Raw genomic sequence first — 27,376 nt, forward strand, 5'->3', positions numbered from 1 at the left:
TATTTGCAGATCTCGGAATCACTCTTGTGATTCCTCCAAGATTTCTCCAGAGGCTAAATGTTACTTTTAACTGGGGGCGCTCAGATCTATGTCCAAAGTTCCAGTGAGAGGCTGGAACTAGGTCTGAGTTTAATTGTGGATTCCCTTCTAGTTCTTCTACGTTGCAACATTCTCTCAAGATTGGGTGCCTGCCTTTGTTTTATCTTTGAGAGAGGAAGAGAGAGAGGGACAGAGAGAGAGAGAGAAAGAATATGAGCGGAGGAGGGGCAAAGGGAGAGAGAGAAAGAGAGAATCTCAAACAGGCTCCATGCCCAGCAGAGCCCAACTCAGGGCTCGATCTCATGACTGTGAGATCATGACCTGAGCTGAAATCAAGAGTCAGATGCGGGGCGCCGAGGTAGCTCAGTCGGTTGAGCATCCAACTTTGGCTCAGATCATAATCTCACAGTTTGTGAGTTCAAGCCCCGTGATGGGCTCTGTGCTGACAGCTCAGAGTCCGGAGCCTGCTTCGGATTCTGGATGCCCTGTCTCCCTCTCTCTCTGTCCCTCCCCCGCTCACACTCTGTCTCTTTCTCCTTCAAAAATAAATAAACATTAAATAACTTGAGTTGAGTGCCACCCAGGAGCCCCTGCCGGCCTTCTTAAACATGGATCACCGATGTAGGACAATGAACAAAGAGCAATTCCTTACTCTAACCATGAGTTCAAAGAGAAGGATGATTAGGAACGTGATACACACATCTATAAAGCCGGTATAAAATACAGAAATGCGTTCCAAATTCAAAAGAAGCAACAAATTGATTCAAGTTTATCCCATAATTGCACTGCATAAGGCAGTGTTGAGAGATTTAGTCCTCTCAAGTTCTGCTCTGAAATGAAACATGGCTTGTGTTGCGGTGTCTGGTGTCTATCACACCCCCGAGTTAATGGTCTCGCTTGAGAGAACTGGCAGAATGAGCTGTATGAACTGTGGTGACGCACAAGAGTTCGTCACCTCCCGCAATTAATTTTGTCCAATTTATCAGTCTAGTCATTCAAGGCCTATTTGAATAATAGGCTTCAAGAGGTTAATCAAATACCTTCATTGATTATCATTAGCTTGAGAGCAGGAAAAAGAGCAGCTGGAAGGGTTTTTTCCAATATTTACAAAGAGCCAACTTACATTTAAGTTAACGTCATAAACAAACTTCATCTGACTTCAGAATACAATACCCAGACATTAATATTGCTGAGACAAAAAGAGTAATGGAGAGGCAGACTGATAATACTCTTTCAGAAAACGCCAACTCCAGAAATAACCACACAATCCAATGAAGTGTGTTGAGCAACGTTGACTTCCTACATTTGGCCCAAATAGTTTGGCCTCGGGTGGCCGTTTTGCTTCACCAAGATCTCTCATCCCTACCCCAGAAGCCCTTCTGAAGGGTCTGGTTCTGTCCCGAACAATCCTTTAAATCCAAACATGTCAGGTTAATCCAAGAATGCCCGGTCCTCAGAGTGTCCACTAGTATAATCCTTGACCTGATGGAAGATAGCCCGAATTTCTCACTTTGACCCAGAATGCAAACTGCTCTGGGTACTGTCTTAATTTTATTTCTGAAGTATGTCCAGGGAGGCACCATTTGGCCTTTGAAGGATGCGCCAAGCAGACCAGCACCGAACTATTTAGTCTGCTGTTCTGAGCCACTGTTAGCATTTTCCTTCTAGTCGAAGATAAAAGGCGAAAGCATCCGATAGCAGCTTTAGTTCTTAATGTCTTCAAATCTCCCTGCTCTTGACCTGAACCCATGGAGTAGACTCAAAACTAGCTTCTAAGGAGAGAGGTCTCCAGGAGCCTCTTCCTACCTCCAACACCGTTACCCCAAGCTAGCCTGTATTTCAGGATCTGAGCTGCAAATATAAATACACAGAATACGCTCCTTTCCTCCAATTCCATCAACCTGATAGGCCCTCTAGTGCCCTGTATCCCATGATGCCTCACTTAAACAACACTATTGCTACAGTCCTTGCCTCCTTAGCCTCATTCCCAACTTCGGCAGCCACTCTACAAACTCCTAGCCCAGATCAGCCCATCCACTCTCCTCTCTGCTTCCCTGCTGAAGCATCAGGCACTCCCGATCATAGAAAAATCAGAGCACTTTGCAGACTGGTACTACTTTAGATGTATGAAGGTCCGGCTCAGTGAACTCCCCAGTGTTATTTGGGAACTCTCCATCCACCTCTTCATATAAACGGTTGCTAGGCAACTCCCCCTTCCATTTCTCAAGGGGGTTATTGCAAGTCACCGTAATGCCCCTCCTATTCCCTACTTCCACCGTTACTCCCTGACTCTGGGAAGATAAAAGTCGAGAGGATAAAAACCAGTCTGCAGGGTTTCCTTAGCTCTCCCGCCCCCAACACACCTGTATACTCACATGCACAAACTCGGTCACCCCCCACCCCTGCCAACTTATTTTCTCCCTGGGTCAGAGGACACGACATCATCTTCTGCCCTGGCTTTCAACCCTCACCGATGTCTTCAGGAGTGTGGATCCGTCATTCTGACACTGGCCCTCCCTTCTGAGACACGTTACACGTAGATATTGAGTAATTCCAAGTTCCCACTCATGTTTAAAAAAAAAACAGTGATCCTCAGGGCACCTGGGTAGCTCAGTCGGTTAACTGTCCAACTTCAGCTCAGGTCATGATCTCACAGTTCGTGGGTTCGAGCCCCGCGTGGGGCTCTGTGCTGACAGCTCAGGGCCTGGAGCCTACTTTTGGATTCTGTGTCTCCCTGTCTGTGCTGCTCCCCCCGCCCCCGCCACCACCTTTCTCTCTCTCAAAAATAAATAAACATTACCAAAAAAAATTAAAAACACAGTGGTCCACTCTGGAATCCCAACCTGGACTCAGCAGTCAGTGTCAAGAGTCCAGAAAGTGCTCATACCTTCTGGCCCAATAAGCCTACTGTTTAAATCTATATTAAGGATGTGCCTTAAAATGCAGATAAGTATTTAGGCCCTAATGCTTACTGTAGTTCTTTATAGAAACACACACATACATACAAAACAAATACAACTATAAACTACCTAAATTAGCAATAATAGAGAAATTTTTAAGTGGTATTTGTTAAATGATTTCAGTAAGTGAGACTGTCTATAGTACAATGTCAAGCTTAAAAAAGGAATATAAGATAGTACATGAAGTATTATAGCAACAATCTCAAACTATACTCACATAGAAATTACATAAAGACACTAAATGGTTCATAGTGTTTATCCTGGAAGAGTGGAATTCTAAATGCTGTTTTCTACTTTGTACTCGCCTGAAATTTCCCAAATTCATACGCGTGATTTTATAATTAGAAAAAAAATGCATAATGAAAAGAATGTTAGCAAATTCAATAAAAATCAGTCAGCATCCTATCTGGCGGCCGAACACCACGTAAATGTCAAGGTGCTTGCAACAAATAAAACTATACCTCAAGGAGACCGTACTCTACTCAAGAGACCCTGCAGTACTATGCAATCAGACAAGTGGGGCTCACAGCTGGTGTCCTGGCCACACAACTATACAAGCATAAGGACAAGGACGGTAGGGAAGGAATATGCGAAATGATCATTGTTGCCATACTGACATGGGGGGCCCTGATAGCTATTTTTCTCTAATTTCAAAACAATGCTATTTAACTCTGACAACGAAATGAAGAAAGGGAGAGGGAGCAAAAGTGGACCTACAGGTTAGGCTTTACTCACACGAATGAGAGTATTGCTTTTACGACAGGCTGACAAACTCAATGGACCACAATCAGCATTTGTTTTATGTATGTATGTATGTATGTTAAATATAATTATCGGCAAGTTAGCTAACATACAGCGTATACAGTGTGCCCTTGGCTTTGGGAATATATTCCCACGATTCCTCACATACAACACCCAGTGCTCACCCCGACAAATGTCCTCCTCAAGGCCCATCACCCATTTTCCCATTCCCCCCGCCTCCCTCATCAACCCTCAGTTTGTTCTCTGTATTTAAGAGTCTCTTAATACAAAGGTTTGCCTCCATCTTTGTTTGAACTCTTTTCCCCCCCCTTTCCCTTCCGCCATGGTCTTCTGTTAAGTTTCTCAAATTCCACATATGAGTGAAAACATATGATATCTATCTTTCTCTGACTGACTTATTTCACTTAGCATAATAGCTTCCAGTTCCATCCACACTGTTGCAAACGGCCAGATTTCATTCTTTCTCATTGCCGAGTAATATTCCATTGTATATATAAACCACATCTTCTTTATCCATTCATCAGTTGATGGACATTTGGACTCTTTCCAAACTTTGGCTATTGTTGAAAGTGCTGCTATAAACATTGGGGTACATGTGCCCCAATGAATCGGCACTCCTGTATCCTTTGGATAAATTCCTGGTAGTGCTATTGCTGGGTCATACGGTAGATCTATTTTTAATTTTTTTAGGAACCTCCAGACTGTTTTCCAGAGCGATTGCATCAGTTTGCATTCCCACCAACAGTGCAAGAGGGTTCCCATTTCTCCACATCCTTGCCAGCATCTGTTGTTTCCTAAGTTGTTCATTTTAGCCACTCTGACCAGTGTGAGGTGGCATCTCATTGTGGTTTTGATTTGTATTTCCCCTGATGATGCGTGATGTTGAGCATCTTTTCATGTGTCTGTTCACCATCTGGATGTCTGCTTTGGAGAAGTGTCTATTCATGTCTTCTGCCCATTTCTTCACTGGATTATTTGTTTTTCAGGTGTTGAGTTTGGTAAGTTCTTTATAGATTTTGGATACTAACCCTTTATACGATGTCATTTGCAAATAACTTCTCCCATTCCATCGGTTGCCTTTGACTTTTGTTGCTTGTTTCCTTTGCTGTACAGAAGCTTTTGATCTTGATGAGGTCCCAATAGTTCATTTTTGCTTTTGTTTTCCTTGCCTTAGGAGACATGTCAGGCAAGAAATTGCTGCAGCTGAGGTCAAAGAGGTTGTTTGTTGCCTGTTTTCTCCTCTGGGTTTTGATGGTTTCCTGTCTCACACTTAGGTCTTTCATCAATTTTGAGTTTATTTTTGTGTCTGGTGTAAGAAAGTGGTCCAGTTTCATTCTTCTGCATGTCGCTGTCCAGTTCTCCCAGCACCATTTGCTAAAGAGACTGTCTTTTTTTTCCACTGGATACTCTGTTCTGCTTTGTCAAAGATTAGTTGGCCATACATTTGTGGGTCCAATTCCAGGTTCTCTATTCTATTCCACTGGCCTATGTGTCTGTTTTTGTGCCAATACCATCCTGTCTTGATGATTACAGCTTTGTAGTACTGGTTAAGGTCCAGGACCGTGATAATTCCAGTTTTGGTTTCCTTTTCGACATCACTTTGGCTATTTGGGGTCTTTTGTGGTTGCTTGTGGGGTCTTTAGGATTGTTTGTTCCCAATCAGCATATTTTTAATGAAAAAGGACAGAACAGAACATAGCAGAGCAACCACATATCTTAAAGGTATGTGGTTCAAGAAACTTGTTCCTATTGTGTATACTTATACTGAGTAGTCGTGTAAAGTACATTTCTTGCTATTGGTTGTGACTAAAAGAGGGACAGGAGGAGAAGGAGGAGGAGGAGGAGGAAATGGAGGAGGAGACAAATACAAAGACACTGAGCCTAGTGAAAAGTTGTCCACTGAAGGTAAAAACATAAGGAAAAAATATTTTTATGCGAGGCTAGTCAGTAAGGGAATGTTAACATAAAAATAGCCCTTTATTCAGCATTAATATTTTAAGCTCTTAGAGAATGCGGGGTACCAGAAAGAATACTCACATACAAATATTTTTTCCCCATGGGAATGCAAGCTGGTGCAGCCACTCTGGAAAACAGTATGGAGGTTCCTCAAAAAACTAAAAATAGAACTACCCTACACCCCAGCAATTGCACTACTAGGCATTTATCCATGGGAGACAGGTGTGCTGTTTCGAAGGGACACATGCACCCCCATGTTTATAGCAGCACTCTCAACAATAGCCAAAGTATGGAAAGAGCCCAAATGTCCATCGATGGATGAATGGATCAAGATGTGGGATATACATACAATGGAGTGTTACTCGGCAATCAAAAAGAATGAAACCTTGCCATTTGCAACTATGCGGGTGAAACTGGAGGCTATTATGCTAAGTGAAATCAGTCAGTCAGAGAAAGACAAAAACCACATGACTTCACTCCTATGAGGACTTTAAGAGACAAAACAGATGAACAGAAGGGAAGGCAAATAAAAATAATATAAAAACAGGGAGGGGGACAAAACAGAAGAGACTCATACATATGGAGAACAAACTGAAGGTTACTGGACGGGTCGTGGGAGGGGGAATGGGCTAAATGGGGAAGGGGCACTAAGGAATCTACGCCTGGAATCATTGTTGCACTATATGCTAACTAATTTGCATATACATTTTAAAAAATAAAATTATTTAAAAAAATTAAAATTAAAAAAAAATTTTTTCTTTCCCCAAATATGAGAAGCAGCCGTTTGGAGTGGATCTCTGGGTGTAGCAACCATGATATCACAAACAGTGAGAAAGCTGACTTTTGATAAGAGCAGCATAAGGTCAAATAACTAAGTCCGCTTGTGACAACAGGAAGATGCCCTCTTTGGAGTAGGAGTGAACTCAAACTTCTTTTTTCTTAATGCAGACAAACTAAAACAGCAAGTAAAATGGAGGGAAATGCCTCACTCAGCCGTGGGTGTGACTCTGCCCTTAGAACAAATAGAAAAAGAAAGTAAACCAGTGGACATAGTAAGAAAGCAAGGAGAAAAGATCAGTTGGCAGGTTTCTTCCCGAATTATGTCCAGTTCCATTCTGTGCCCATAACAGGGACTCAATACCTATCAGTGGGACTGTTGGATTTTGAGATATGGCAACTAGTCCTGTAGTAATATTCTGAGAACTGAGTTTTCTTAAGGCTTAGAGAACATTATGGTTTTCTTGAGCGGACCTTTTAAAAGCCTGGGGTTTCATGGGGCATCGTAAGTTTACAACTGGAATCACTCTTCTCCGGATGCAATACATGCGTCTAGGATTTGTATCTTCCAGGAATTCTGGCAGCTCTTCCCGACTGGTTTAGTAGTCCTCTGGTCCAAAGAGCTTAACAGCATCCACAAACAGAGAGATCCAGCTACTGTTCTAGATCAATTACAACCACGTTACACACAACGGGTCTGGGCACTCATTCCTTCAGAGCTGCCGCCTCTGAAGCATCAGAGGGGCTTCTGGAAGGTGGGACGGGGCATCCACGGTTTCTTTACCAGCCCCATGCGTTCCCCTCCTCAAAAGGGCTCCAGCCACACACAGCTCCCTCTTCTAGAAGCCCAGCAATCTTCTCTCTCTCTCCACAAAGGTCATTTGCTTAGCTCTTTAGTGAGGTGCCCTTTTTACAGATTTTACCAGCACACCCTGAGTGGCAATAAGATTTGCTAGACTACGCTTTCCCAAAAGCTACATCGTGCTTTCAGGATAAAGGTTCACTGACAATCTGTCAGTCCTCCAGCTTAGTGACCCTTTGGCAATTTGTTACATGCCAGAAATTAAAACTGTACTTTTTTTTTAAGTATATTTATTTATTTAGAGAGAGAGAGAGAAAGAGAGACCGCATGCATGCAAGTGGGGGAGTAGCAGAGAGAGAGGGAGAGAGAGAATCCCAGGCAGGGGTTCGATCTCACAAACCACGAGATCTTGACCTGAGTCGAAATCAAGCATCAGACACTTAACCGACTGAGCTACCTGGGCACCCCAAAATTTTACTTCTTTAAAACTTGTTGGGGCGCCTGGGTGGCTTGGTCGTTGAGCGTCTGACTTTGGCTCAAGTCATGATCTCGTGGTTGTGGGTTCGAGCCCCGCACGGGGCTCTCGGCTGTCAGCACAGAGCCCACTTCAGATCCTCTCTCCCCCTCTCTCTCTGCCCCTCCCTCACTCATCCCCTCCCCTTCTCCCTCTCCCTCTCTCAAAAATAAGTAAACATCTAAAAAACAAATAAATAAAACTTGTGACCTGTCATCCAACCAAAACCACGTGTCTCAGCCACTGTTGGGGATCACATCCTACGTATGCTGTGCATTTACCGCTCGGCCAGCCCAAATTTGATTAAGGGCATTTATCACCAGGCCGAGCCTCCGGGGGCTGCAACGATAACACACGTATCAACCCCAGTGCAGAGTCTAGCACAGAGTAAACTCTCAATAAGTCTTGCTATTGCCATAAATCACCCAGGAGTCAGCTCTACCCGCTGATATTGCCATTGGTTTTCACTGGGGCCAAAAATTCTCTGCTCCCTCCTTTAGAATCACTGCTACCCCATCTATTTTCCCTCCTCGGTCCCCGCGTTGATATGGAGAGTCTCTGCCAGGCACCCACAAAGGCATTCTGCTGATTCCTGGCGTCATGATAAACCATCCAGTTTCTAGCTGACTTGCTACCTAGTCTCCTTAATTAACCTGCCTAATGCTTAATCATGAGTTTGCCCCAAAGACAGCCCAAACTTGCATGTAAATCCTTCAGAGCTCCTTTGTTTCTGGAGACCGATGGTCTTCTGATCGTGTATCTACCCATTCTCTCCAAGTTCTTTGTAAGGTGTTTACTTTAGGGTTCCCCATTTCTTCGTGTGTGTGTGTGTGTGTGTGTGTGTGTGTCTCCAGTTTCCTTTTCTACACCCGAGTAATGGCAGCCCATGTTGTAAAAAAAAAAACCTTTTTTAACATTTTTTATTTTATTTTTTGAGAGACAGAGCGTGAGCAGGGGAGGGACAGAGAGAGAGGGAGACACAGAATCTGAAGCAGGATCCGGGGTCCCAGCTGTCAGCACAGAGCCCGACGCGGGGCTCGAACCCATGAACTGTGAGATCGTGACCTGAGCCAAAGTCAGATGCTCAACTGACCGAGCCACCCAGGGGCCCCTGGCGATTCATGTTTTAATTATTAGTGTTTGCCTTCTCTCCTAGCTCTTTGTTTGCAAGGCAGGGCTCCTCTGTGCCGGGTAGTCACAGGGGCAGCCTGAGTTAGCAAGAACCGTGTGGCACTGAGTCAGCCATCAGTTCCCCTCTCCAGGCCCCGTGTCTTCACCTAGGGAACAGGAGAGCAGGGTCACCTATTCAAATACCTTTCAAGGGCTGGGCAGAGGCAGGTAACATTTTAAACAAAGGTAAAGGTTCAGGGTAATATAAGAGGGGGTGGAGGAAACAGAGTGAAACTGGAAATCACACATTCCGACGAAAGGGACAGGCATAACTCAGCCATACGAAAGTATTGCCAAGAAAAACTATAAGCCAGTCTCACTGGGTCTTCAGATTTTCTCTTTTCCAAAAGAAGCCCGAAATCTGGGTGATTATGGAAAATACCGTGATTATTTTAACATTGGCAATTAATAATAATAATTCTAAGAAAATACTATATAAGCTGAGCAAAGCAGACTGTGAGTGGCTGCGGTCTCGAATGGCATTCAGGCTGCAGGCCTCATGTGACACTGTTGAATGAGGGGACAGCTCAAGTCACGAATGTCGTTCCATAGCATGTGTGCCCTCAACTGATTTCCCTTTTCTTGCGATTTCTGAATCTATCTGTTTGAGGAGGTGGCCCTCCGACCCGACAGTCTTGCTCCCACATCTCAGCCTAATAATACTGTCAAATCCATTCTGAATCAGAATCTCCTATGAACTTAATTCATCAAATTATACAGGCTTCTTTTCTGCAAGATTTCCAGTTCTGGTTTCTGTCTCCACAATAAAAGAAGATGAAATTTATATGGAAAGTCAAATCTACACAATCTGAGAATCTCATTTGGGGCTGGCAGTGCTAGCCTTTTCCTGGAAACAAAATATTGAAAAGCGGCCACGTTGGCCAACATCTTTCGATTCTTTTCCCAATCCTTGCACACCATCTGGTGGCAGAATGGTCTGCTTATGACAAGTGACATGCTCGGTGAAGAAGGCGAACGGGATGAGGAGGAAAGAGGAAGAGCAGAATTAGAGGGACAGCCAGAGAAAAGGCAAAAGGAATGAGATAGAAACAAAAGTCACCAGTCAGCCACGAATTAAAGGATTCACTGCTGAGAACTAGCTGGGGACCATTTATGTAGGACTTTAAAGATCCTTCTGTGAAGAAAATTCCTCATAAGACTGTCTGGTATCCACCCACCTGTACTGAGCAGTAGTGTTTACTGGGGGGAAGGATGGAAGGATGGCTGGCTGGGGAGCAGCATTAGAAGACGGAACAAGTAACCTATTGGGGGTAGACTGCATCACCCCAAAATTCATATGTTGAGGTCCTGACCCCCAGTAGCTCAGAATGTGATCTTGGTCACTGCAGATGTAACGAGTTAAGATGAGGTCATATTGAAGAGGGTGAGCCTCTTCTCCAATATGATAGGCACCATTCTAAAAAAGGCGGGGGGGGGGGGCGGTTTGGACACAGGCACGCACACAAAGAGCATGCCAGAGGGGGATGGAGGCAGAGGTGGGAGTGATACAGCAGAGACCAAGAGTGCCAAGGATGGCCAGCAACCCCCCAGAAGCTAGGAGAGAAGTGTGGGACAGATTCTCTCTGGGTCCCCAGAAGGAACCAGCCCTGTGGAAACCTTGATCTTTGGACTTCTAGCATCCAGAACTTTGAGGTGATAAATGTCTCTTGTGTAGGCCCCTCTGTCTGTGGTACTTGATTACAGCAGCTTCTCTGTGGCTTTGAATTTTATATCTTCTTTTTTAATCTCAAAAAGCATGACTGCTATTTTCTACGCCATTATAATGCCTATCCTAAAACCACATCATCTACATTCCAGAGATAAAGTTGGCAGATTCCACTCAACTTTGCAAATATTTATTCAGTGTCTACCACAGTGAGGTATTTTAAATGAAATAATCACTCATTCCTGGACGCACGAAATGCTGACGTTAGCAAAGACAACAGAGCTGGGCTGGGGCAAACCTTCTCCTCTGAAGATGAGGAAACGCAGACCCAGAGAGCTAGGGGGCTGGACCTTTCAGTTGGGTAGCTACTGAGCAGCAGAGTTAAAATGATCTCCTGTCTCCCCTCCCAAGGCTGTTTGCACTCGATGCATTCAACCCCTTTTGGTTTCCAGCAAAGCTAAAATTATTACTCTTCTTCATTTTTTTCTATTTGTGCAAATAATGACAAGCAAGCAAGTCTCATGCTAACACCAGAAACCTATTTACGATGGTTGACACGTGGGAACATGTGGTTGTAACCACACCAAGCACTTTCCATGCAGCACCTCATTTAATCCTCGTCAGCATGTTGTTATTACCCCCATTTACTGATAAGGGAACTGGGGCCCCCCAAAAAGTGAAGTGCCTAGCTCCAGGTCAATCAGCTAGAAGACTCCAGAGCTGGGCTTGATTCTAGAGTTCACCCCTTAAATGGTTCTACAACATCGCCTCCCTGAAGACAGCAAGTACACATCCGTGGGCACCAACTGGGCTGGACTTCACCACTTTTAAAGTCAATATGATACTAAAGCACATTTGTCCCTAGAAGGCAATGTTCTTCTATGACTGCCTGAACCCTGCTTAAAGCAACTTGAAACTGCAATGATATCAACTGTGAACCAATACATCTACCAGCTGTCAAGTTTCTTCTTTCTTCTTGTAAATCACTCGTGCTCGGTGTGGACAATTCACCCCAACTCTAAGATCTAGCCTCAGAGAGATCACAAACTCAGGTAGAGATCTTCCTCTTTCAGAAAGCCAAAGCTTTATTCGAAGTCAAATGCAGCCAGTAGGTTTTTTCATTTATCTCCAAGATGAGTCGAGAGGAGCCAAAATGGCATACAAAAATTAGATGCCATCAGGTTTATAATGCGCCAATTTCATGATGCGTTTTAGTGTTAGTAAATATCACCTCTCAGAATTCCGTACGTCAGTGCTTTTCGCTTCGTGCAACAATTACTTGGTTTTATCCTAACAGCATGGCACCTAGCGTGAGGGTAAAGGTGATGGGTCCAGCCATGTTGTGTACTTAAAGAAAAGTACTCTTGCAAGCCCCAGGGTGGCAGGTCACTTATTACCACTGGGGTGAAAACTGTGTGCCTGAATTCAGAAAACATGTGGGAAAGTTGACGTAACTAAAACAAGAGAGAAGAGCCATGATGATAGAAAGCTCCAAAAGGTATTTAATAATGGATATAATTTTATCGGCCTTTGAAAGGAGGACTGGACAGAAGCAACGTGGGATGCAAGGCTGTCATTATTCAAGTTCAAATAGAATGCTGAATTGTGACCCACCTTATTCTGCATCTCCCTTTCCTATAGGCTGAACAACAGCCTTTAAGAACAAAACAGGGGCGCCTGGGTGGCTCAGTCGTTCAGCATCTGGGCTCTTGATTTCGGCTCAGGCCATGATCTGTGGGTTCAGGAGAGCAAGCCCCCAGTGGGGCTCCGTGCTGCTTGGGATTCTCTCCCTCTCTCTGCCCCTCCCCCGCTCATGCATGTGCAGGTGCACTCTCCCTCAAAATAAATAAACATTTAAAGAAAATAAAAACAACAAACAAACCAACTAAAAACTATTGCAATGAGAGCCAGGTAAAGTTAGAGCCTCCCAATCGATGTCTACGTTCACACACTTAAATTTAGGTCCCATCCGTGGCTCAAGCATGACAGAACAGCCGTCAGGTGGGGGCTGAGCACCCGTCCCAAGTGCTCCAAATTAGCGGCTGTGGATCTGAGCTGCCCGCTGGGAGGTGTAAGCACTAATTAACGTCACAATGCACGCTCAAGTGAACACGCCCGCTTTGCCAATGCCATAATTCCCTTTCTTCCAGTTCCCCACCCACTGATTCCAAACTATGGGATGACAGAAAAGACCAGGATCTTCTGGGTCAAATGAAACAAACGGAAGTTTTTTAAAGTAAGGATATTAATGGTAAAATCTGCAACTTGTGTTTGTACGTCCATCTTCAATACTGCATCTTAGAAGACTTAATTTTGCAGGAGCACTGCAGGAATGGGCACTCTGGTGCTGGTTAGTTGGAAATCGCTAACTCCTGAAATTATATAGGCTTGAAACACGTGTCAAATGCAAGTCATGTAAAAAGAACCCAGGAGTAAACAGTCAAGGAGAAACCACCACTGAAAGGACTTGCCTCTGAATGGCCCAGCAAAGAAAAGGCCAGCATTGAACAGAAGCCTTGGACACCTGTCAGCGGGCTTAGGAAGAAGGCAATTGTGACTACTACAGCTTGAACACGTGTTTACGTGCAATTTCCGGAAATGCTTCCGGACGGTTTTGTTCTCTACCATTACGTTTCCAACATACATTGCTAAAGTCAAGACAAAAGCATTTAGTCTCAAAGTTTATTCTGCCAAGTTAAGTGATCTACCAGAAGCTTCAGGTGTGTATCCGGCACCGTTGTAAGTTACTTTAACAAGCATATGCTAATACCTTGTTGTAGGTCAGAATTACAGCTCCCTTCTTCTACTTGGGAATATTACCCAGCCATCAAAAAGAATGAAGTCTTGCCTTTTGCCATAATGTGGATGGAGCTGGAGTGTATTATGCTAAGCAAAATAAGTCAGAGAAAGACAAACACCATACGATTTCACTCGTGGAATTTAAGAAACAAAACAGATGAACACAGGGAAAAGAAAAAAAGAGAGAGAGGGGCAAACCCTAAGAGAGACTCTGAACGATACAGAACAAACCGAGAAGTGCTGGAGGGAGGTGGGGGGGGCACGGGCTAGATGGGTGACGGCACTAAGGAGGGTACTTGCTATGATGAGCACTGGGTGTTATATGTAAGTGATGAATCACTAAATTCTACTCCCGAAACTAATATTACACTAATATTATGTTAATAATATTATATAAATATAATAAACATATAATATATAAACTATAAATATATATATATTTATAATATATATTTATATATAATATATATTTTATAAATATATATTTATATATAATATATATTTTTTACAAATATAAAATAATATATAAATATAATAAATATATAATAATAATATATAAACTAATATTATGTTAACTAGAATTTAAATAAAAACTTTAACAATAAAAAAATAAAAATTAAAACATTAAAAAAATGTAGTCTGATCTTGCCAGCTGATCCTTAACCTAGGCTGCTTGCAAGTTTGGATGAGTTGAGGTTGTTTTTTTTCCTTCCCTTTTGCCTTATGCTTTTTGCCCAAGCAGCATACATAATTTAGTTATAATGTTTTTCAGAACTTTTGCAAGTGATGATGATTCTGAGATTAAACCTGAAGGCACCTTCTGTGCCTTCCCTAGTCTGAGTACACCAGAAACCTCCATTTCTAACAATGATTGATCAAGGACCGAATCACAAATGTTACAGGAGAATTGGTACTGTTCCAAGTAAAGGTTGGAGAGAGAGAAAGAATGTCAAACTAACTTCTAGAAAAACAAAAACACAGACAGACTTGGTTACAAACACTAGAAAAAACTTCATGGCTCTCCAGCAGGCATGCTTGCCAAGTTAAAAAGAAACCAGACAGGTTCCAAATGACCACATGCTTTCATTACTAAATGTGCCAAACCCAAATAACCCCTCCTGGTAATCACCCCAGTAAAGTGAAATGCACGCTTTGTAAAATTCACGGTCACATTTCAGTTTCTGATATAAACAAAGCATTATTTTATATCATTTTACCTAGATATTTTATATCACTTGGCTGATGATTTTTATATCACATCATTTACCTGTGTTTTATATCTTTTTGCTGCATATCGTTTTACATCATTTTAGATTCTCCCTTTTACGTATCTTACTTTTGAAAGTTGACTTTTAGTCGGTTCAGCATCGGACTTCGGCTCAGGTCATGATCTCACGGTTCGCGAGTTCAAGCCCCATGTCAGGCTCTGTGCTCACAGTTCAGAGCCAGGAGCCTGCTTCAGACTCAGTGTCTCCCTCTCTCTCTGCCCCTCCCCAGCTTGCACTCTGCTCTCTCTCTCGCTGTCTCTCTCAAAAATAAATAAAGCATTAAAAAAATTTTTAATAAAAAAAAAGGAAGTTGACTTTACACTTTCAGTATTTAGAACATATGTGTATTCATTTATATACACGTGATTGAGACTAACTGTGCTTTTGGGGGGGGAGCCAATAATATCAGATATTATTCATCTTTATTTTTTTATATTTGAATGAAAAAGTAATTGTATAAACAACATTGCAAGCTTCGCTCGCATTTCCCCCTTTGTATTTCTGCTTTTTCCAAATTTTTAAGTTTTAAAAATTGAAGTGAAGATTGCTAGGGAAACACAGAATGCAGGAGCGACTCTAACAAGGGAAGGGGCTTCCTGGGGTGCTGGGCAGCTGGAGGCAGAGCTGTTATTCAGGGACATCAGAGCAAGGACTCTGCCACACACACCCCCACCCCTGCCCAAAACACCTGCCCAAGAAAATACGGCTTTGCTGACGCGGGCTTTAGGTCAAGAAATAGCCCACCCAGTATTTGTAAGTATTCCCCTCATTAAGAAGTGAAAAAAGGGGCGCCTGGGTGGCGCAGTCGGTTGAGCGTCCGGCTTCAGCCAGGTCACGATCTCGCGGTCCGTGAGTTCGAGCCCCGCGTCGGGCTCTGGGCTGATGGCTCAGAGCCTGGAGCCTGTTTCCGATTCTGTGTCTCCCTCTCTCTCTGCCCCTCCCCCGTTCATGCTCTGTCTCTCTCTGTCCCAAAAATAAATAAACGTTGAAAAAAAAAATTAAAAAAAAAAAAAAAAAGAAGTGAAAAAATCGTTAATATAAATTCTTCTCGGAGGGCAAGTAAGACCCCAGAACACAGGGAGGTGACATAGTTAGAACTGAGCTCCAAGGATTCGGAGACCCCTATCTTGCTGCGATGACTTCACTGGCAGCTTCGAGCCAACACCATCCCAAAGGCCCGGATACCCAGGATGGGATGAAGTCTCTGCTCCCCCCTGCTGTGCAACCCCCTCCCTTTGGATACATTTGAAAATCTAGGCTATTACGGAGAATTTAATCTAATACTACATGGAAGTGAGGGGCGTATTTTTTCTTCTGGTTATTCCATAGGCCCCGCGAAACACTGCAGAAGGAAGGACGCTTTTCAATCACATTTACATTACAAAGTTGCATGATGTATAATTTCCACTTTTAAACAGCTCAGCTTTTCATTAAAAGGCAGACCAAAAACGAGCCCTCAATTTTCGTACTCTGATGGTCAATCAACCAGAATGCACCAGGCTAATATTAGCACTGGAACACCATACAGCTGCATTTCCTTAGAATACTCAACATTTTCTTTTCAATAAATGTTAACAGGCTGGTGAAGTTTTAAGAGACTTCATTAGCCAGGTCGTAACAATGACTTCATCCACTGCTCCCTTACCATCTGTTCTTAATAAAGCACCCAGACTACAATCGTAGGACAGGCCACTCCCTTGCTCAACATGTTCTCTCCGAGAAACAGCCAAGTTTTCACTGTGACCTACATGGCCCTACTCAATGAGGCCCTCTCTACCTCTGACGTCACCAGCCACTTGTCCCCTAACTCGCCCTATCCTTAGCCACGCTGGCACACCCTACCTCAGGGCACTAGCTGTACCCCCCGCCCAGCACACTCTGCCCCCACATATCTTCATGGGTCACTCCCTCACTTCCATCAAATCCGTACAAAAATCTACTTCTCAGTAAAGCCACCCTGACCACTCTACGTGAAACGTACTACCCCATCACTGGCCTGGCCCAATACTCCTCATCTTCCAGTCTTACTCCATTATTTTTCAAAGTACTTGCGACTTAATATTTTACTTTATTATTTTATTATACTCAATACACATCATACAATATATGCCCAATGAGGTAGTCATGTTGTCTTTTGTTTATCGATGTATCCCAAGCTTCCAGAACAGTGGCTGGCACATAGTAGGCCCTCAAATAATACTTTTTGAATGAATGAATGATTATGGCAGATCTGCTCTTGTAGGTAGGTGATGAAGCAGTAATTCACTCAATAGTAGTTCCGTAATACAAAAGAGAAAAGGTAGCGTGTAAAATGTAATTATTTGGTTAACTCACAATAGAGCTGTGAGGATTTAGAAGATTAATGTTTAGTATAATATTGATGGGTTATTATTATATAATTATGTCTAAATCAATCATTGCTTCACATTTTAATGGCAGAATTGTGCCTGTGGGAGAGAAGATAAATTAATTTCTTCTAGGGGATGTTGATCTACTAATCAGCCTACAAGTATATTTGGTGCCAATCTTCTTGGATAAGCCTAGGACAACAGATGAGAAAGCAACATGAGAACACTATGAATTTTTCTTCCTATAAATTTTACAGTTAAAAAAAAAAAAGAAGAATCCATCACATATAGTCAAAGAAAATTTCCCTTAGTGCATTTACCGACAAGACTATCTTGGAGTAGAGGCATCTGGGTGGCTCAGTCGGTTGGGCATCCGACTTCAGCTCAGGTCATGATTTCACAGTTTGCGGGTTCGAGTTCCACGTCAGGTTCTGTGCTGACAGCTCAGAGCCTGGAACCTGCTTCAGAGACTGTGTCTCCCTGTCTCTCTCCTGCTCAATTCTCTGTCTCTCTGCGTCTCTCAAAAAAAGAGAGAAAGAGAGAGAGACTATCATGGAGTAATCGCCAGGGGGACGTAACATTTAGTTGATTAACATTTAACTTTTCAACTGGAAACCAAGTATCTCTTCTTCCAGGACATTCAACGTTACCCTTCCCAGAAAATGAGACGATCAACTATCAGAAAAAAAAGTTACAGCCAAAGGAAATATCTTGACAACACAAAAGTACACTGGGCCGTGCTGTCTAACATGTACCTAGATTGTGTGAATGACCGTTGTACAGCCAGCACAACGGAAGCCTCTACGGACATGTGAAAATTTAGCTAAGGAGGAAATAAAAGAATTTTCTTAAAACCACTCATTAGAGGGAGCCATTTCATTTTTCTGTTTCCCTGGAAAAAAAATTGTTTCAATTTCCAAGCCAGTATTTTCAGAATGGAGAGCCAAGCTTTTGTCACCATCCATCCCTTCATGTTTTGCTTATGAATTTTCCAGGTGTCGTCTGAATGGCAGAAAAGTGGCAGGGCCCACCCGCCACGGGACTCGAGAGGGAGTTAATAATGGGTCCCATCAGCACTAGCATCAAGGGGGCTTAAGAGGGGTTTTCGCGAAAATGTTTCTCTAACAACACTGAGAATCCTCCTAACACCAAGACGCTTTTACATCTTTGACCATACCTCTTCTCAGGTCTGGGCTACTACCTGAGTCCACTGGGTTTCCTACATTTAACTCAAAAGCAATCTTCAAGAACTTTCTTGATTGCAAAATGAGAAAAGAGTTAGATGGGTCAAGAGTCAAGAGCAAGATGTTTTAAAATTTGTATATGCGCTAAAAAATCGCATAGAGTTCACAAAATGCTAAAGCTGAATAGACTATTGGATACAGTCTAATAGAAACTCAATTCTAGAGGAGAGGCCACTGCCCAAAGTTGCATCACTAATAAGCTGATGATTCAGGATCATTGCCTGGAGACCGTGACCACAAACACCGTTGTGTGTGTGTGTGTGTGTGTGTGTGTGTGTGTGTGTGTGTTTTAAATTCCAGTACACAGCTGTCTTTTGACCAAAGCGAAATGCAGCTGGGGCAGTGAAAATTTAGACTACATGGCTTATACATGACAGAGGGAAAATAAATGATACCTGACCTCATCCCAACTCCTCTCTTTCGTAGTTTTTGAAATACACTACTCTTAAGTTTGCAGCTGGCCCAAGGAAGCATTGTAATTTCCTTTGTTGAAATAGCACATGAAAGGGGCGCCTGTGTGGTTCAGTCAGTTGAGTGTCCGATTTAGGCTCAGGTCATGATCTCAAGGTTTATGGTTCAAGCCCTGCGTTGGGCTCTGTGCTGACAGCTCAGAACCTAGAGCCTGCTTCAGATTCTGTGTCTCCCTCTCTCTCTATCCTTCCCCCTCTCGTTCCCTCTCTTTCTCTCTCTCTCTCTCAAAAATAAACAAACATTAAAAAAAAAAAAGAAATAGCACATGAAGTAATGTCTACTTACCTAAATGCAAAGATCTGCTGTTCCACTTACCAAAAAACTACTATGCAGAAAACACTCCACAAATACCTTGTGATGAATAGAAAATGCCCAATAAATTAGATAGCCATTATTTATAATAAACCATTAAAGATTCCTCTCTTACAGATCCACTCACTGCAATATTCTTTCCAGAAGTACCTTATCCTTTTCTTATGGCTTAAATTTGGGCTCCATTTCTAATGATCTAAAATTTTTTATTGTAGTCAAATATACATAACCTGAAATTTGCCATTTTAACCATTTTTAAATGTATTGTTCAAGCGGCATGAAATACATCCATAATGTTGTGCATTCATCATCACCACTACCCACCTCCAGAACCTTTTCATTTTCCCAGAGTGAAACTCTGTACCTCTTGAACAACACTTTCCCACTCCTCCCTCCCCCCAGCTCCTGGCAACTACCATTCTACTTTCTGTCTCTACGAATCCGACTACTCTAGGGATGTCACATAAGTGAAATTACAAAGTATTTTTCCTTTCGTGACTGGCTTATTTCACTTCGTATAATGTCTCCAAGGCTCATCCACGTTGTAGCATGTGTCAGAATTGCCTTCTTTTTTTTTTTTTAAGTCTCAATAATATTCCCATTGCATTTATATACAGTGCATTTTATCCATTCACCCATCAATGGACATTTGGGTTGCTTCCACTTTTTCGTGAATGATGTTGTTATAAACATGGGTGCACAAATCCCTTCAAGTCCCTGCTTTCGATTTTTCGGGGGTACATATCCAGGAGGGGGATTGCTAGGTCATATGGTAATTCTATGTTTAAATTTTTGAAGAGCCACCGTGCTGTTTTCCAAAGCAGCTGTACCGTTTTCCATTCCCACCATCACTGCACAAAAATTCTAATTCCTCTGCATCCTCACCAACACTTGTTATTTTGTTTGTTTTTAATAGTTGCCATCTAATGGGTGTGAAGTGAATCATGACACTGAGTATTTTTTTCATGTGCATATCGGTCACGTGGATGTCATCTTTTGAGACATGTCTATTCAAGGCCTTTATCTATTTCTTCATTGAGTTGTTTGGGCTCCATTTTTAACAATTCCACCTACATATAATTGTAGACGGTGGGAGCATTCTGATTCAATGGTTATTTGGGACTTGGGAGTTGTGTTTATGTTTTGGGGCCTCCTGGACATAAGCTGCAGACATTGGAATACATGATTTGGTAGTTTTTAGGTGCCCTGTAAGTAGTTGAAGGCTTGCTTATTCTCTACCTATTTACTCTTGAGCCAGTAAAATAATTAGCCTTAGGACAAACAGCATGGCCTAGAGGCTTAAAATGTGGTTACAATCCCAGGTTTAACCAAGAACTAGTCCCACGTGATTATGCAACTTGACCAGTATCTCTGGGGTGCTAGACCTAAAATAATTTCCATAGTTCCCTTCAACCCCAACAGTCTGACGTTAGATATCTATCTATCATACAAGGCAATGACACCCATACACTCTTTAAAACAATGGGATGCAGAAAGTGATTCTCAGACCAGCAGTCATAAAGCATATTTTCACACTTTTTGGAAATCAAATGTTATAGAAAAACAAAAGTCTCCCATTCACTGACCAAAGTCTTCCCCCATTTATGCATGTAGGTATGTGAGCCATTGTTGACCTGGTATAGGGCAAGTGCAACAAAATTTAGTTCTCTTCTATCCTTTGCCCTTAGAGAAGGGGTTTTCAAAAGGGCTTTTATTTAAAACACAGAGTGTCTAGAGTGAAATAAGAGTTCATCACAAAGAGTCAAAGAGAAATCTGAGCAGCTGTGGTGAAAGAGATTTGGGAGGCTTCCGGGGGTCTCCATGGAGCCTTGCTTGACCACTACTGTCTACTTGTTCAAAGAACAGAGAAAGGAGGGAGAGTGAAATCAGGAATGTGCCACAAAGTCACAAAAACAAGTAAACTGGAATCAAAACTAGTAAAAAAAGCCAACGAAAAAATGTCCTTTTCTTCCACCATCGCCTCATGTATGCCATTCTGACCTCCTGTAAGCCATTTTCTAACACATGGACCCTAAGTGGCAATGAGTGGGGCAGCAATGACAGATAAGTCATCCTCAGAATCAGAGGTACCCATCTCAGTGAAAGGGGTTAGAAGGAAGGGGCAGGCCTCACATCCACAAAGGATCTCAAGCTTAAAATTGGATACTACTCAGGATGTCACAGAAAAGGCCCACTGAGGTCAAAAGGCAGAGACGTTCTTCATACGGACATAAGCTTGTGCCCATTACCAGTCCAAGCTCCTGGCATACACAGTGAATCAATATATTTTGTTTTGTTTTGTTTTGTTTTGTTTTGTTTTGTTTTGTTTACAAATCCCTCAAACATTTTGCAAACGGCAAGATGAAAGTGCGCGGTATTTTATGCATGCTGCCTGTGCTAACTAGCTAAGCCTAAGGCTTGAAAAGGTGCCACAATGTTCACAGCCTTGTTCGGGCACTCTCTTTCTTTTCACGTGCAGGTGGCTTCAGAATATGGAAGTAGCCTGCGTTTCCTGTGCCACCCCCCCCCCCGCCCCCGCCGCCGCAATCCATGCCCTGACTCTCCCTGTGACTCTCGCTAGGAGGAAGGCTATGCTAAGTTTGAGAAAAATCATAGATAAGAGGCTGTGGTGGGCACAGCTGGTAATAGCTGGAATCTTACACTCTGCTCTGTTAACAATAGGAAATGGCCCTTCTCTGCTTTTGTTTTTCATTCTGTCTGGTTCACAGCCTACAGCCTAGGGACTGACATTACCAAATTCTGAAACCAAATGTACTTGAAAAGTCACATTTAAACCATCCCTGGTCACCATCCTAGGCCAAAATAATCAGAGGCAGGTGCCCAGGACGGATTCTCCAAAGACCCCAACAAACGTCATGAACAAAATTCTCACTGATCATGTGAACATCCACCGTTTGCAAAACAATCTCAGGCTTCAAACACAGCAACTCCTAGCTGTACCTCAATCCAAATGAGGCTTGCACATTAAACTAAAAACTACAGCAAGAATTCTAAGACTGTGCAAGATATTTCAGGCTGACAGTAATAACAAAGACCCAATTTTATTTTATTTTTTTTTTGTTTTTAATTTTTTTTAACGTTTATTTATTTTTGAGAGAGAGAGAGACAGAGCATGAACAGGGGAGGTCAAAGAGAGAGGGAGACACAGAATCTGAAACAGGCTCCAGGCTCTAAGCTGTCAGCACACAGCCCGACGCGGGGCTCGAACTCACAGATCTCGAGATCATGACCTGAGCCGAAGTCAGACGCTCAACAGACTGAGCCACCCAGGCGCCCCCCCCCCCAATTTTATTTTAAATGAACATCAATATAATTTTTGACTTGGACTTTTAAACCATTTTACCAGTGGGATTGACTGAGTTAGTGAAACAATACCATTGATTCTGTAAATGTTCTATAAACCACATTGGAAAATGTTTGGGTATCTTCTGCTATAAAACTAAGGACAGTCTAGGATTCACCTTGCATGGTAAATTTTAGTCCTGGGCTCCAGTGTAGGACACGTATTCCTCGGGAGGGAGAGTCTGGGGAAGGTAAGTCTGGGAAAAACCGTCCAGGGCTGATGCTGGATTCAACCCAAGGAAAGCAGAGAGACTGGGTTAATTAACTCCAGAAAGACCCAAAGTAACAGATCTTTAGCTTCTGCTTTAAGGGTCAGATAACAATCACTTTCCCCCTAACTTTATGAACCGACATCAGATTCCTAAGGACTGCGGTACTAACCTAAAATAAATGATGCACAGATTTGTAAAACCAACTTAACATGTGAACCTTGTAAGAAAACCTAAAGCAATGGGTCCTAGGTTCCTAAGAAATCTGAAAAGGTTTTAACTCCACAGCAAATCCAAGCACATAAACCAATCTTATAGGTACATCGCTTTGCATTCCACAGAACACAATACTATCAGAGTGAACTTTTACCATCTCAGGTTAATTGGTTAAATTAGGAACGTAGTGTAACGTGTGTGCTGATAAGCCTCTATGACAGAGAGTGGATGATTATTCTTTTCATCCCCATACATTTGGAAAAAAACTGCTTCAACTGATAACCCATCAAAAACAAATCAAGAGATCAGATGGTCCTTTTCGAGCAAAGCCAGGGTTCCGGGCCATGAACATGCAGCGTTGCTAGGAGAAGCAGGAAATATGAGTAGCCACAAGCCATCACAATCATGATAACCACCAGCAAGGAACAGATAGTACTCATATGAGGTCATGGATAGATGTTCTATGATACCTATGTCAGGGACTCAGCTCAAAGGCCAGTAAATGGCAGAGAGGGATTCCAACACACAGATACGTCCGACTCTAAAGCCTGAGGTTTTCCCACACAATCCGCCAGTCAAAGGCAGTCTTCAAATGTGCACAGCGCCCGTGAGACTGCTGGACATACTACATGATGCTTTTGAATCTGTTAAACAGATACATAACACTACGGTCCACAAGACTGCAGCCTGTTCACAAAAGACTACAGGTAACCCTCATAATCTGGCAATGAAAATAAAATAGCCCATAGTGGTGAAATTAGCTCTCTACAGAAGACACAGCTCAGTCAGCCACAGTGTGGTCACAGGATGACACGGCTGGGATGACAACCAGAAAGGGCCTCCAGCTCCTATTCTGCAGGAGCTGGTCTGAAGAAAGCTGTGTTAGCAGCAGTGGTCTGCTCAGAGTTCTTGAAAAAATAGGACAATTTGGAAGAATCTGTGAACACATCTCTAGGGACAAAGGCACCTGTCTGGCCTCTCCAAGTAGCATCTGTTGACTTGTTTACCTAGAGTGGAGGTAGATACGACAGCTATGAGGGGGATCACCCTACAGACGCTGTCACTGGCCCCCCATCTGGCTACTCCGATCCTGCACTCTTCCAAGAAACTTTCTGATCACCATCTGACTTCTCAGGGTCCCTTTTCTCCAGGAAGACTCCAGTCTAGTAACAGACTGACCCATATGAACATACTATGCCACATGACAAATTTATTTATTTATCAATAAAGACAATCCATTGCACGGCGGACACGGTTTGGGGCACATTTATATGTGTGTCCTATTGTATTGTTTAATCCACATACCTAGGTGACGTATCATATTGAATACAAAAAAAAATTAGTTATTGACACTTCAAAGACTTTCGTGGAGTCTTCAACATATACGTGGCAGGGCTAGGTATTGAATTCAGGTAGGATTCTATACCTTTATAATAAATCCCCAAGGTCTAAGGGTAATTTAAAAGGGAAAGGAGTGTTGGTAGACTTGAAAGTCTATGCAAACTTTTAGATGCAAACTTTTAGATGAGCGATTACTCTAGAAATCAGGTCCAGAAATGTTAGCAGATTTTAAGAAGGATTTTTATCCCAGAAAACTTTAAGAACCACCAGCACGGTATTTTGTGCAGGCTACATGCACTAAGGTGACATTACTTAATTGTTACCAATTTAAGTTTCAGTCACAGGCAAATAGTTTAACGCTATATTAATTGCTGATAGTGCTAATTACTTGATAGTCAACCTGACCTCTGCTCAGAGCTCATTATATGATTCTTCTCCGGGTTCCTTCTATTCTTAAGACGTGAGTGATTAAGGATGGATGGTGATACGCACATGCATTGGCCGAAGTGCTTCTATTCTCTACTTGGTGGCCTCCAGTTCCCTACCCAAAAGGGAGCATCAGACTACAGCCTGCACTGGGCTGGCCCATTTTGGGGTCATAGCAATCAGCCATGTACAGGTAGGGCTGAAGATGGGCTTAACATCTTCCATTTTGAACACCTGTTTCTTTTTTATTAGACTTCCCATGTAGCATAAAGTTTTATTACGGGAGAATACAATAGATGTTTTACGGTCACTTTTGCTGGAAATCACCATTCCTTATACCACTCAGTAGAGACACCGGCAATGTAAGATAAGTACAGTCTGTTTTCTCATTTCTTTTTCTTGTGCTACATTTTAAATAGTTACTTTAAAATTCAGAAATCAAACCCAATTTTAGCAACGTGTAGCTATGGAATAAACTCTAAAGTCATTGGCTCCCATAAACAATTGTGTGCATTTTCAGTAAAACTGATATTTAATTATAAATCTTTCTATGATGTTACAAAAAAATACCACCCCAAGATGCTTTGGTCAATTATATCTCAATAAAACTGCGGAGAAAAAAAAGATGCTTTGTAAGAAAAAGGAAATCCTACTGTGTTTATGACTATCTTATTTCACAGTTAACAAAAAAGAAGTTTAGACCTTTTTTTTGGTCACTTTTGCTCAAGGTCTAAACTTTTTAGCTTCCATAGTCAAGACTGTAGTACAGAATATAATTCTAAATTGGAAGTATATTTTAGAAACATTCACGTTGTAAATATTTGCTAAAAATATACTAATTATTGCAAACCTATTGATCTTAAATATTCTGTTCTTTGAACTCTTACTGATAAAATATGATTATACTCACTGGTTATAAGAAGGAACTCAGGAAAATGGGATTGAAAGGGTAGTTTTATTTAAAAAAAAAAGTCTTGGGGCGCCTGGGTGGCGCAGTCGGTTAAGCGTCCGACTTCAGCCAGGTCACGATCTCGCGGTCCGTGAGTTCGAGCCCCGCGTCAGGCTCTGGGCTGATGGCTCAGAGCCTGGAGCCTGTTTCCGATTCTGTGCTTCCCTCTCTCTCTGACCCTCCCCCGTTCATGCTCTGTCTCTCTCTGTCCCGAAAATAAATAAACGTTGAAAAAAAAAATTAAAAAAAAAAAGTCTCACCATTACTGTGTTGGAAAGATTTAGCGTGGTCTTTAGAGTATCAGCATTTTGACCCTGAAACTGATAAATATGGATAAACATCACTTAATCGGACAAGCGCATTATTTTAAAGAAGGACACTTTAAAAAACTTTTTTTCTCAGACCAATAGTTACTTATCTTGCAACTGACAAAGAATAAGAGTCCTTTCCAAAGCTTTACACAAGGAGCCAGAATTGAAGTTTTCACTTTCAGTCCCTTATGTGCCTGGGCACCTGGGTGGCTCAGTCAGTTAAGCATCCAGTTCTTAACTTTGGCTCAGGTCATGATCTCATGATCTCATGGCTTCATGAGTTCGAGCCCCATGTCAGGCTCTGCGTGGACCTTGCAGAACCTGCCTGGGAATCTCTCTCTCCGTCTCTCTCTCTGCCCCTTCCCTATTCACTCTCTCTCTCCCCCTCTTTCTCTCAAAATAAATAAAAATAAATAAAATTACATTTTTTTTTTACTTTTGAACAAGTGTAATGGCTTGAATTTTAATAGGTATGGACAAACAGCTGCTCAATATATATTTATTGCTTGAATTTTCTTTTAAACTGATTGTTGTATGGAAACCAATTTGACAATAAATTTCATATTAAAAAAATTTTTTTAATATGCAAAGATTGGCTCATTGGCAAAGATAGGCTCAAATTCTTCCGAGAAATGGGTGTGGTTACCAATACAAACAAGATGAACAAAAAACTTTGTTTCACTTTAAAACTTCAAATCAGTTACACCTATATGTGCACACGCTACCCCCTACCATCTAAAAATACTACAGAGGGACGGAGATTTCGTTTAGGTGTTTGTCTCAAGCAGTGCCTGTCCACTGTTCACACTCCACATCTGTGAAATGATGGTTCTGAACAGAAAACAGAAAAGACAGACCTTTCGGGACTGTCCTCCAGAATGGCACAGAGAAAATCTCCTGTCTTTCAATGCCCTCCACCAAAGCACCAAAGTACTCTCTCTACTTTTTCTTGGGAGATATCTAGCTCCCAAGTATTTGGGGTGTGTGTGTGTGTGTGTGTGTGTGTGTGTGTGTGTGTTTTCCAACCCACTCCCCCATGCAGCCATGCTAATCTGTTTACAGGCCCTAGAACATGTGTTACTGGGACCCACCTCAGCAGCTGGCTCCTCCTTCGAGCCCTGTGTCTGAAATACACTCATCACCAAAGCACGTCTGTAACATCCTTTCAAAACCTCTCTCCAGATTCACACTTCCCTCTGAACCCTAGTGCCTCCTGACCACATCTTCATTTTTCAACGTTCTTTGAAGAAACCCACGGTTTAGCAGTACAAACTGCTCTATTTATAGGTTTCCCTCCCCGTGGGATCAGAAGCATCATCAGTTCTGTTTCCCTTATAGCGCTTAATAATCTCCACTTCCGGGGTTAGATCACAGTAGGTATTCAGTAAATCTGTACCTAAAGCAGAATAATAACGCTGTGCTTCGTTTACACTTATGCTGACTGAAGCCAAAATTGCACTTACGATCGTGCAC

The 27,376-nt window shown here is 42.4% G+C and overlaps 1 protein-coding gene across 3 annotated transcripts in view; it reads right to left on the reverse strand.

The window, feature by feature from the left end:
• The window catches only part of AP1S3 (adaptor related protein complex 1 subunit sigma 3), a 58,716-nt gene that overhangs the window by 20,050 nt on the left and 11,290 nt on the right, over positions 1 to 27,376 (reverse strand). The window contains exon 1 of one of the 3 annotated variants that reach the window (XM_045481456.1): positions 25,853 to 26,005. The exons of 1 other annotated variant lie outside the window; for it this stretch is intronic. In XM_045481456.1, the coding sequence (XP_045337412.1) occupies positions 25,853 to 25,933 (81 nt within the window). In that variant the 5' untranslated portion in view covers positions 25,934 to 26,005. Of the gene's footprint in view, positions 1 to 25,852; positions 26,065 to 27,376 lie in introns of those variants that run through there. One more of the 3 variants, XM_045481457.1, reaches the window with a different exon arrangement.

The sequence above is a fragment of the Leopardus geoffroyi genome, chromosome C1 (assembly GCF_018350155.1).
Source record: "Leopardus geoffroyi isolate Oge1 chromosome C1, O.geoffroyi_Oge1_pat1.0, whole genome shotgun sequence".
NCBI lineage: Eukaryota > Metazoa > Chordata > Mammalia > Carnivora > Felidae > Leopardus > Leopardus geoffroyi.